The 11,335-nt window shown below is 69.7% G+C and overlaps 2 protein-coding genes across 5 annotated transcripts; both read left to right on the top strand.

The window, feature by feature from the left end:
* Positions 1 to 515: 515 nt before the first annotated feature.
* On the top strand, positions 516 to 10,865 carry GP1BB (glycoprotein Ib platelet subunit beta). 2 transcript variants are annotated; one of them, XM_036449270.2, is made up of 4 exons: positions 516 to 521; positions 2,042 to 2,050; positions 9,673 to 9,759; positions 10,039 to 10,865. In XM_036449270.2, exons 3-4 carry the CDS (start codon positions 9,750 to 9,752, stop codon positions 10,635 to 10,637), a joined length of 609 nt encoding a protein of 202 aa, XP_036305163.1. In that variant the 5' UTR covers positions 516 to 521; positions 2,042 to 2,050; positions 9,673 to 9,749; the 3' UTR covers positions 10,638 to 10,865. The 2 variants fall into 2 exon arrangements, with proteins under 2 accessions (XP_036305163.1, XP_036305162.1); XM_036449269.2 differs by lacking the exons at positions 516 to 521; positions 2,042 to 2,050 and having other exon boundaries at positions 9,462 to 9,759.
* Positions 627 to 9,505, top strand: SEPTIN5 (septin 5). 3 transcript variants are annotated; one of them, XM_036449266.2, is made up of 12 exons: positions 627 to 776; positions 925 to 935; positions 5,486 to 5,582; positions 5,695 to 5,781; positions 6,042 to 6,165; positions 6,279 to 6,413; positions 6,560 to 6,677; positions 6,810 to 6,911; positions 7,846 to 7,942; positions 8,030 to 8,165; positions 8,374 to 8,476; positions 8,596 to 9,505. In XM_036449266.2, exons 1-12 carry the CDS (start codon positions 734 to 736, stop codon positions 8,650 to 8,652), a joined length of 1,110 nt encoding a protein of 369 aa, XP_036305159.1. In that variant the 5' UTR covers positions 627 to 733; the 3' UTR covers positions 8,653 to 9,505. The 3 variants fall into 3 exon arrangements, with proteins under 3 accessions (XP_036305159.1, XP_036305158.1, XP_036305161.1); XM_036449265.2 differs by having other exon boundaries at positions 719 to 775; positions 921 to 935; XM_036449268.2 differs by lacking the exons at positions 627 to 776; positions 925 to 935 and adding an exon at positions 4,471 to 4,809.
* Positions 10,866 to 11,335: the final 470 nt, after the last annotated feature.

The following is an 11,335-nucleotide window of genomic DNA, read 5'->3' as shown; positions in this document are numbered from 1 at the left end:
TTCCCGGCCTGGGCTCAGGCTGCGGGTACCAGGAGTGTGATGTGACAAAGAGAACGGGGAGTGTCGGGGGGGGGAGGGGACGACGACGACACTGGTGTTTGTGAGGCCGGGGTACTCCCTGCAGGTCCGGGGCCTCGGCTTCCTCCCCTGCAAAGGGGGCCCAAGCCCTGGGCCTCTTTTCACAGCGCCCACCCCTTGCTGCCCTCCAGCACCCAACTCCAGGGTCCCTCTGGGTCTGCCAAGCAGAAGGGGCTGCAGGGCAGGAGCTGGCATAAGGCAGCCAGCCCCCAAGGGGCAAGTGTGACAGCAGGGCCCCTGGGCAGGGGGGCCAGAGGCCCAGGCTGGGCCTGGGGCCGCGGGGGCAGGAGTTACACAGTCCAGGCCTGCAAAGGGGCAAAGGGACCAGGGAGGTGGGGGGCAGCGGGGATGGGGGCAGCGGGGATGGGGGACCCTGCCCCTGACGGACCGCTGGCGGGGAGGGCGTGGCCGCCGGGCTGCCGGGCGGGGCGGGGGGCGCCGGGGTCCCCGCCCCCGCGGGCCGCGCCGGGTCGCGCGTGGGCGCGGCGGGCGCCGATTGGCTGCCGGGCGCGCGGGCGGGGCGGTTGGCGGCGCGCGGAGGCCGGTTCCCCCGCAGCCCGGCCTCGGCCTCCGCCGCCGCCGCCGCTCGTCGCCGCGCCCCGCCCGCCCGCGCCCCCGCCGCCGCCGCCGCCGCACGTCCCCCGCCGGCCGCACCATGAGCACCGGCCTGCGCTACAAGAGCAAGCTGGCCGCGCCAGGTGAGCCGGCCCCCGCCCCGCGCCTTTGTCCCCGCCGCCCGCCCGCCGCCCGGCTCTCACCGGCTCTCCCGTCTCTCCCCCGCCCGCCGGCCCCGACCCGCCCGCACCCGCACCCGGACCCCGACCCGACCCGACCCCGACCCCGCAGAGGACAAGCAGGTACGTGCGCTCCCCTGCCCGCCCGCCCGCCCGCCCGCCAGGCTGGCTGTCACCTAGGGTGGCACCCACGCTGCGGGCGCCCCGGCGAGACCCCGCCCCGCCGGCCCGCACCCCACCCTGCTCTGATCACCGATGGTCACCCCCCGGGGCGGGGTGGCTGCAGGGCCCCGGGCTGCGGGCGGGGGCAGTGGGCACCGTGCCGCCGCGGGGCCTGGCCTCTGACCCTCCCAGCGGAGCTCCAGCTCCTCCCGGGATGGGTGGACCGGCCAGGCGCCCTCCCACTGGTCCAGCGCCTGCATCCTCAGGCGGACCTGGCCTCGTCCTGAGGGTGCGGAGGGAGGCCATGGGTGATGGCAGGCCACAGGCTGGGGCTCCCCCGGGGCGGGGTCTCTGTGTTCATCACCCTGAACAGCCCTCCACTGGGGAGCCTCTGTCGGCCCTGCCCCGCTCCTGTGCATCCGATGCCCCTTCCTCCCTCCGCCCCGGTCTGAGTGGGCTGGTCTGCGGCCCCGCCTCCTCCCCAGGCTGGGAGCCTCCCGGGCCTGGTCTGAGTCATCCCCGAGCCCAGTGAGGGTCTCCCCGCCTTGAGGCCACCCAAAGCCCTTGGCCTGGTCTGCACCCTCCGGGACCCGGCAGGAGGCTGGTCTGGGCGCCCGCTGCGAACCCCGGGCGGAGTCAGGGTGAAAGCAGAGCGGGAAGCCCAGAGAGTGAGACGGGGGTTCGGGAACCTGGGGTGGACTGGGGCTCTGGAGCAGCCCGGCTGGGGCCTCTGTGGCTGGTTTTTGGGAGAAGACGCAGGCCTGGGGTGGCCCCGGGGTGGCCCTGGGGAGGATGGAGGCTCAGGGTGAGGCAGGTGGGCTAGGGTCAGCCTGGTTGGGAGTCCCTGGCTGCCTGATCCCCGTCTCCTGGCGTGGACACACCCTGCCCCGGGACTCCGGGAGGTTCATGGGGAGGGGCCCCGTGTCAGCCTCACCCTGCCGGCAAGGGGCTCCCTGGGGGGCGGGCCCAGGCGGGAATGGCCTCCCCATCTTTGGCGGGTCAGACACTGCCCGAGATGCAGGGACACACGCCGCTGGGCCACGGTGGGAGGGAGAGAGGGAGGGAAGGCCTGGAAGGTCAGCCCCCATGGCTTTGGGGCCTGCAGCCACCGGCCAGGCAGGTGCTGACCTTCTCGCCGAGGTGTGAGTCCCTTCTGGCCTGGGTCTGCCCCCGCCCTCCTTGAAGTCAGCCAGGTGCCAGCCAACCCATCCCCTGCCCCCAGGGCCTGAGGGAGAGGGCACCATGCAGCTGGGGGGCAGGGGTAGGACCCAGGAGCCCCGGGCTGTCCACACTCAGGCTCCTGGAAGGGGGCGGCTCTCTGAGCTTCCACCCGGTCCCAGGAAGGGGGGCGGGTGCTGGTGGCCCCCTGCGCCCTCCTCCCATCCCCACCCGGCTCAGGCAGCGATGGGGGCTCTTTGGGCTCTGCCGGCGGCTCTCCAGGGCCGAGGCGGTGATTCTAAGAACGGGAATGCCTAGAGAGTCTCGGGCTCCGGGAGGAGGTGGGCGCAGCTGTGTGCGGGGCCCGGGGAGCCGAGGAGGAGGATGGGTGGTGCTTCGGGGCCACCCAGGGAAAGGCTGTGGTGGGGCCCCTTCCCCGGGGCTCTCCCTGGGAGCCCGCTGGCCCGGTCTGGGCCCAGTTGGGTCCTGCGGCAGGCACGCTGGGCGCGGGGAGCGAGGCTCTCGCCCTCCCAGCCTGTGCCTCCCGGGCTGGGGCTTCCCCGGGGGGACAATGAGGCGATGTGGGAGCCAAAGCTCTGCCAGACACCAGGCTGTGGGGTGCTGAGCCCCCCGCTCAGCCTGAGCCCAGACCCAGGTGTCTGCCTGTCTTCTGGAGATGCCCTGGGCCTGAGATGCCAGACTTCGGGGTGGGTGTTGGGCTGAGCGCCATGTCTGAAGGGGACTCGGCCCAGAGGCCTCCTGCCGGTCAGTGTGGCCAGGGAGGAGGATTTCTTGGAGCCAGGACTGGGGGCCTGTCTGAAAGAGCTTGGGTCCCTGTGGCTCCCCCACTCTCCATACTCGCCTCTGAGATGAAAAACTCCCCCGTTCCCATCAGGTGCCAGCGGCTCCGGGCCCCACGGCAGCATCACCAGCCTGGCCACGGGGACCGAGGCTCCTCGGCCAGGGCTGGGCAGGGGAAAGCCGGGGGGCCTCCTGTCCTGAATGACACCCACAGTCGAGGGGGGCAGCCTCTTCAGACCCCAGTTCCGTGCCGGGCCTCCCTGCCGATCAGATTCTGGGTGGGAACTGGAGGGGGTGTGAGGGCTTGGTGCTCCGGAGACCACTGTGGCTCCTGCGTGGCCACCTCGGGGCCAGGGCTGAGCTGCTGGGACTCCCCTGCCCCTGTGCGCCCAGTTCTGTGGGTCAGAGCAGAGAGGCTCAGAGGGAATGGCTGCGGGGAGGGGGGGGTCCCACTCCACACACCCCCACCTCTGCTGGCAAGGGCTTTCTGGGGGCAGCCAGGACAGCGCATGCATGGCCTTCAGGTTAGTGAGCGACATGCTGGCTGCAGCTTCCCAATTTCCAGAGGTGGCCGAAACCGGTTTGGCTCAGTGGATAGAGCGTCGGCCTGCGGACTGAAAGGCCCCGGGTTCGATTCCGGTCAAGGGCATGTACCTTGGTTGCGGGCACATCCCCAGTAGCAGGTGTGAAAGGGCTGCTGATCGATGATTCTCTCTCATCGATGTTTCTAGCTCTCTATCCCTCTCTCTTCCTCTGTGTAAAAAAACAATTTTCCAGAGGTGGAACGGGGTAGGTGGCCAGAGATCTCACTGGCTCCTTCCTGCTCCAAGCCTCCTTGGGCCTGGGAGCTGGTGGCTATAGCCGTGGGGGGAGGGGAAGGTGGGGGGACGGGAAGGTGGGGGGACAGGTCCAGGCTCAGGAGGTGGGCTCTGGTTCCTGGGGAAGGTGGGCTCTGTCCTCGTCCGTGTCCCTCCCGTGTCTCGGGGGCCACGCTGGTTACGTAGCCCCAAAACACACACAAACACGCACACGCTGGGGGGAGGGGCGGTTCAGCCTCCAGCCGAGGGGAAGAGGCCGGGACTGACTGGCGGGAGAGGGGGTGTGCCTGTGGGTAGCCGGGACGCCGTGTCATCGCCGGCGGTTTTGGGTGGAGTCTGCGAGGGGAAAGTGGGGTGCATGGGCCGGTCGCGTGTGGGTGCGCGTGGGGCCCGGGAGCGGCCTTGAGCGCCCTCTGGCGGGCAGACGCTGCAGTGCAGCTCTGGGGGGGTGGGACACAGCGGCCACAGTGGAGGGGAGTGGGGGGAGCCCCCGGTGGGACCCGGCCTCCCCTTCCCCCCACCCGACCCCCCGCCTTTCCCCCGCTGTCCCGGCGCCTGGGCCGAGGCCGCGAGCCCGGCAGCGGGGTCCCCTGCCCGCGCCGCGCGCCCCGCCGCCCCCCGCGGCCAGCAGCTGTCGGTGGCTCCGCCCGCGGCCCAATTTCCAGGCGACCGTCTCCCGGCGACGGCGGGCGGGGCGCCTCCGCCGGCCCCGCCTCCGGTCCGCGTCTCGGGGCGGGCCCGCGGAGCAGGGGGATGGCTCGCGCGGCCTCCGGGGTCGGCGGCGCCCCGGGTGGGCCGCGTCTGGCTTCCCGGCCTCGGTCCCCGGGTCCCTGAGTCGGGACGGAGATCGGGGCTTCGAGGGCACCTCCGCGTTTGATCCCCCCACCCCTGGAGAACGGAGAACGCCGGGCCCGTGTGGGCCTGACCCGGTTTGGGGTCCGAAGGCGCCCGCTGGGCCTGGGGGGTGGGTGGCCGTGATGGATTCCCTGGCAGCACCCCAGGACCGCCTGGTGGAGCAGCTGCTGTCGCCGCGGACCCAGGCGCAGAGGCGGCTCAAGGTGTGTGCGGGGCGGGGAGCGGGATGTGGGTCAGCGCCCGGGGCTCGGGGTTCGACCACAGGGTCCGGTCCGCGGGGCCAGGTCCGCAAAGTCCGGTCCGCAGGTGGTGGGCGCGGACCCGCGGGGGCGGGGCGGCTGGGCGCCGGGGCCTATAAATAGCCCCGCTCCAGAGCCGAGCCGCTGCCGCCGCCACCCCCGCGGCTGGATCGGGGCCACGGGGCCTCCCACCCCCTGGTGCACTGGCGAGGGGTGAGTATGGAGGCCAGACTTCTCCTGCCCACGGAGGGCCTGGGCATGGCCCAGGGGTCTCAGTGTTGGTGTCCTCTGTCCACCCCTCAAGGGGGACACCGCCTGTGTCCGCTGTGGCCAGACATGGCTCCCTCCACACACACACACACACACACACACACACACACACACACACAGTCTTGGGGTCTTGCAAAGCCCCTCCTGGAGGCCGGGGCAAAGGTGCCTTCACCGGCTACCCCCCCCCCCCATCTGCCTTCCCACCTCCAGGCCTCTGCCCACCGGCCTCAGCCCTTTCTGCCATTGAAATGCCCCACGCTGGGGACTCTGTCCTCTGCTGCCTCCTTGCTGGAGCTGGATGGTGGGGGACGGCCTAGGGCTGCCCAGAAGCCCCAGGGTACCCCTGACCTGCCCTGCCCCCGCCCCCCAGGATATTGACAAGCAGTACGTGGGCTTTGCCACGCTGCCGAACCAGGTGCACCGGAAGTCGGTGAAGAAGGGCTTCGACTTCACGCTCATGGTGGCTGGTGAGTGGGGCGGCTGGGGCCTCTGGCAGCCCAGGTTCTGTTGGGGGCGGGAGGGGGGGAGGGGTGGCATGGGCTCAGACCTAATCGGACGCCTTCACGTGTCCGTGGACAGGTGAGTCGGGCCTGGGGAAGTCCACACTGGTCCACAGCCTCTTCCTGACCGACCTGTACAAGGACCGGAAGCTTCTCAATGCGGAGGGTGAGTGAAGCCCACGCCGTCCTGGCCACCGGTCACCATCCCCTCCTGTGTGACCCCTCTAGGGGGGGTCCTTCCCGGTCCACCCCCCCCCTCCCTCCCCATGGCATGGGGAGGGGGGTTCCTGCTGAGGGTCCAGCAGGAGTGGCCTGAACCGCAGCCAGGCCCCGTGGCGGGGATGGAGGAGGACAGCATCCCGGCTGCCCAGGGTGCGGGGGAGGCCCCTCCCAGCTGCGTCTGTCTCCCCCCTCCTCCCCCCACAGAGCGCATCAGCCAGACGGTGGAGATCCTGAAGCACACGGTGGACATCGAGGAGAAGGGCGTCAAGCTCAAGCTCACCATTGTGGACACGCCGGGCTTTGGGGATGCCGTCAACAACTCTGAGTGGTGAGGGCGGGCCTGGCGGCGGGGGGCAGCACCTGCCCAGCTGGCCCGGCCTCCCCCGGGGCCAGCACGCCGCCCTCACGGCCGGGCCTCACGCACCCTCTCTCGGCCCGCAGCTGGAAGCCCATCACCGACTACGTGGACCAGCAGTTTGAGCAGTACTTCCGCGACGAGAGCGGCCTCAACCGCAAGAACATCCAGGACAACCGGGTGCACTGCTGCCTGTACTTCATCTCTCCCTTTGGGCACGGGTGCGTGGCTGCCCCGCGGCCGGGGGCCTCCCGCCTCCTCAGAGGGCCGCCAGGGCCTCCACCGCCCTCCCTCCCGGAGCCCCCCCCCCCGCCCTCCCCACTGCACCATGACCCCAGCAGCCCTCACCCCCTGCCGCTCCCCGCAGGCTCCGGCCGGTGGACGTGGGCTTCATGAAGGCTGTGCATGAGAAGGTGAACATCGTGCCCCTCATCGCCAAAGCGGACTGTCTGGTCCCCTGTGAGGTCCGGAAGCTGAAGGAGCGGGTGAGCCCGCGCGGCAGCGGGTCAGGCCCAGGACGTGGGGCGCGGACCCCGGGCACCAGGGCCGGGGGGGGGGAACGGGGGACCCTGCCGGCCCTTAAGCTGACAGACAGCCTTGGCCCCCTCCCCCTGCAGATCCGGGAGGAGATTGACAAGTTCGGGATCCACGTGTACCAGTTCCCTGAGTGCGACTCGGACGAGGACGAGGACTTCAAGCAGCAGGACCGGGAGCTGAAAGTGAGTCTGCGGCCCACCGGGCGGGGACGGAGCTGAAGTCCAGTGCACGTGGCGCCTGGAGGAGGCGGGCTGCCCAGGTCCCACCTGGGGGTTGCGACGGCGGTCTTTAGCCTGGGCAGTCGAGTCCCTTCACCCAGCCTGAGAGGACCGGGGTCCCCCATGTTCCTGCCTGCCCAAAGGCACAGCTTCTGGCCAGCACCCTCCCCACCCCCCCCAACCCTACTCCTTAGTCCCCTCGTGAATCACCGGCCACTGGTGGTGTATGCTCTGGCTCCCAGAATTCTGTGCAACAGAGGATGGGGGTGGCTTTGCGTGCCCCAGCACCTGGAGTGGTTATGACCAAGGTCAAACTGGGGACAAGTGGTCACCAGGCCAGGAGCAGGGTGGGGCAGACCCTTGGCCCCAACCAAAGTCAGCAGGGATATCACTCAGAGGCATAAACTCAGTTATAGGCCCTAGGACAGTGGTCTACAAACTCATTAGTCCACACAGCCAAACATCAACAGTACAATGATGGAAATTTCTTTTGAGAGCCAGTTTTTTTCAACTTAAACTTCTAACGCCACTTCTTCTAAATAGACTCGCCCAGGCCGTGGTATTTTGTGGAAGAGCCACACTCGAGCGGCCAAAGAGCCACATGTGGCTCGAGAGCCGCAGTTTGCCCGCCACGGCCCGAGGTCGAGCATGTCAACCTCGCCGCCGACGGGCCACATGCCTCGTTTAAGTAAACGCTGGCCGAGGGGTGGACATGCTTGCACCTAGAATGTAGGCTGCACCAGCTCTGGCCTCAGCAGGGAGGCTGGGGGGTGAGAGGGGAGAGGTCACTGATGGTGATGCTGGCGGAGCTGACCAGGCGCCGGATGCCCACGCCCCTCTCCACCCGCTCACCCATCCTCATTGGGCACCGGCCCTCGCACCCGCCCCTCCTCCGCAGGAGAGTGCGCCCTTTGCGGTAATCGGCAGCAACACGGTGGTGGAGGCCAAGGGGCAGCGAGTCCGGGGGCGACTGTACCCCTGGGGGATCGTGGAGGGTGAGTCCAGGCACGGGGCACAGCCAGCTGGGTGGGAGGGCTAAGCCCTGGCTGGCGCCCCACCCATTGCGCGCCCCTGCCCCCCAGTGGAGAACCAGGCGCACTGCGACTTCGTGAAGCTGAGGAACATGCTCATCCGCACGCACATGCATGACCTCAAAGACGTGACGTGCGACGTGCACTATGAGAACTACCGCGCGCACTGCATCCAGCAGATGACCAGGTGCGCCATCCCCCGAACCCGGGCGTGCACCTCCTGGCCTTGGCACGCCTCCGTAACCACACTGTCCTGGCTGCCCAGCCCCCAAATCAACTCCCCAGCACCTCGTCTCCCCAGCCCAGCGGTGTGGGAGCCCAGGAGGGCAGCCTTGGCAGGGAGGTGAGGTTGGCTGGACCGCCCAGCAGCACTGTTCCTCCCGTCCGTCCTGCAGCAAATTAACCCAGGACAGCCGCATGGAGAGCCCCATCCCCATCCTGCCACTGCCCACCCCCGATGCCGAGACGGAGAAGCTGATCCGGATGAAGGATGAGGAGGTGGGCGGGGCACGGAGCTGGGGTGGGGGTGGGAGCAGAGGCTAGCGGCTGGGAAGGGAGCCGGGCCGCTCCCATCTGGTTCCTCACCCCGCCTTCCGCGGTCCCTGCCCGCTTCCCAGCTGAGGCGCATGCAGGAGATGCTGCAGAAGATGAAGCAGCAGATCCAGGACCAGTGACCGCCCCCCCAGCCCGGCATGGCCATGAACAGACTGCCAGTTTGGGGACTGGCCCTTTCCACTCCTGGACCCCGACTGGCCGGGATTCGACCCTGGATTCATCTGGATCTCTGACAGGCCTGGATGCAGCCCCAATCCCAGAGTGGCCTAGACCCAGACTGTTCCCGACCTGACCCAGAGACCTGGGGCCACAACCCCAGCCATCCCTCCCTAATTTATTTGCAACATCAGCCCCTCCCCTCATTTGTGTCTGTTTCCATGGGGCCTGGGCAACGGCCCTCACTCTGGCCTCGGAGGAGCAGGAGCTAGATGGGCTGTGACTTTTGAGATTCTCTCCCCTCCCCACACCCCCATCTCAGAAGGTCACGGCCCTCAGATTCCAGGCCCTACTCAGGCAGAAGAGGGGAGCAGATCCCCGGGGTCTTGGACCTATCCCCCCACCCAGTGTCACAGCACAGACGTGTCCCCTGCTCCCGTGGGCCACCCAGCACATGCTGAGACCTCGCTTTGTGCGGGTGCCGGCCAGGTCCTCTCCCCCCTCCTCGCCCAGCAGCTCAGCAGGCAGATGGAGCGCCCGGGGCACTTAGGATCCCTCCAGACCTAAGGATGGCAGCGTGGGGTTGGGATTCCCGTGCCAGCCCGTGCCCCTCCCCCACTGCTGTGGTTGGGGGGGGGGGCCTCCAGGAGCAGTGGGCTGTGGGCCACCCCCATGCCTAGCCTGCTGTTCCCCAGCCCTGGGCTCCGTCCACCATCCCTCCTCCCGCATGAGCCCTTCCCGAGGCCCCATTCTCAGTTTTGCTAAGTTGTGAATGCCCTCCTGTCCCGTTGGCGGGAGAACAATGTTGGTGAACGTGGCTGCGGGTGTCCGAGTGCTCCTTTCGCCCCTGGGCCGAGTGGGGGCGGAAGTTGGGGGCGCTGGCCCCGGCGATAGGGCTCTATCAGCGCCCGCAGCGCCTGCGGAGGCCGCCCCAGGTTATTTCTGGCCCGGCAGCTGTGCTGTGGTCGCTGGACCAGGAGGAGGGCCGTGGCGGCCTTATCTCCTGGTCCTCGGGCAAACGCCTCCACTCCAGAGCAAGCCGGGCCACCGTCCTCTCGCCATGGGCTCTGGTGAGTCTGGTGGCTGGGCCAGGCCACACCCTGAGCAGAGACGGGTCGGGAGGCCCTCTGGTTTGGGCTGCAGTGGGGGGATTGGGGTCAGACTTGGAGGAAACTTGCAGCCAGTGCTGGCGGGGTGGTCGCGGTGGCCGGCGCGAGGCTGGCGAGCCCTGGGGGAGCGCCGGGGGGGAGGGGTGTCTCCGGGGCTGGGGGTCAGGCCGGGCGCCGAGGGACCCCCTAGCTGCCCAGCAAGCCGCCCGGCTCACCCTCACCGCGCCGCTTCCTTTCCAGGGCCGCGCGGGGCGCTGGGCCTGTGGCTGCTGCTGCTGGCCCCGCTGGGCAGCCCGGCCGCCGGCTGCCCCGCGCCCTGCCGCTGCGCCGGGACGCGCGTGGACTGCGGGCGCCGCGGGCTGACGCGGGCCTCGCTGCCGGCCGCCTTCCCGCCGGACACGACGGAGCTGGTGCTGACGGGCAACAACCTGACGGCGCTGCCGCCGGGGCTGCTGGACGCGCTGCCGGCGCTGCGCGCGGCGCACCTGGGCGCCAACCCCTGGCGCTGCGACTGCCGCCTGGTGCCGCTGCGCGCCTGGCTGGCCGGCCGCCCCGAGCGCGCGCTCTACCGCGGCCTGCGCTGCGCCGCGCCCCCCGCGCTGCGGGGCCGCCTGCTGCCCTACCTGGCCGAGGAGGAGCTGCGCGCCGCCTGCGCGCCCGGCGCGCTCTGCCGGGGGGCGCTGGCGGCCCAGCTGGCGCTGCTCGGCCTCGGGCTGCTGCACGCGCTGCTGCTGGCGCTGCTGCTGCGTCGCCTGCGGAGGCTGCGCGCCCGCGCCCTCCGCCGCCTGTCGCTGGCCGCCCCGCTGGTGGCGGACCCGGCCGGGGACGGCGAGTCCTAGGAGGAGCGGACCGAACCGGCACCGAGCGAGGTGGGCCTGCCCGTTGGACCAGGACCCGCCCCAGGAGCCCTCGCCCGACCCTGGAGGCCACTCTCCTCTTCCAGGCCCCGCCCCGTCTGCAGGCCCGCCCACCACTGAGCCCTTGGGAACCAACTGCATGCAGCCCAGACCCTGCGGGGTCCCTCACGCCAAACTCGGGTGCAGAATAAACCCTGACCCTTCTCCCGATCTGATCCGTCTCTGCACCTGCAGCCTGGAAACCCTCTTTTCCAAAACCACAGAAAAAGCTCTGAGAAGCAGTTCCAAGGGACACTCACCTCCCTACACCCCAAATCACCTCCAAACACGCGGTCAGCGAGTAAACGCCCCCCAGACACTGGCTTACAGAAGTTCAAGTGGGGAGGGAGCCCCAAAGGACAATGACACACTCGGGCAGTGAGGACACTGGGCAATGAGGACAGTCTGGGGTGAGGACATTGGGGACAGTAAGGACCGTGTGTGAACAGCCAGTGTGCAGAGTGGTCGGGTGGTCAGGGTGGCGAGGCTTGTGGACAAAGGGGTCGCGGGTCTCGGAGGCTGGAGTCAGGCCTGGCGTTCTGGGTGCTGAGGGACCCCACCCAGCTGCCCAGCAAGCCGCCCGGCTCACCGTGGTGCTGTGGAGACAGCAAGGACACAGTGGGGACACCAAAGGCAATGTG

This window comes from Pipistrellus kuhlii, unplaced genomic scaffold, assembly GCF_014108245.1.
Source record: "Pipistrellus kuhlii isolate mPipKuh1 unplaced genomic scaffold, mPipKuh1.p scaffold_m20_p_20, whole genome shotgun sequence".
NCBI classification, from domain to species: Eukaryota; Metazoa; Chordata; class Mammalia; order Chiroptera; family Vespertilionidae; genus Pipistrellus; species Pipistrellus kuhlii.
Note: the sequence above shows the minus strand (reverse complement) of the source record. Positions and strands in the feature narration are given on the sequence as shown.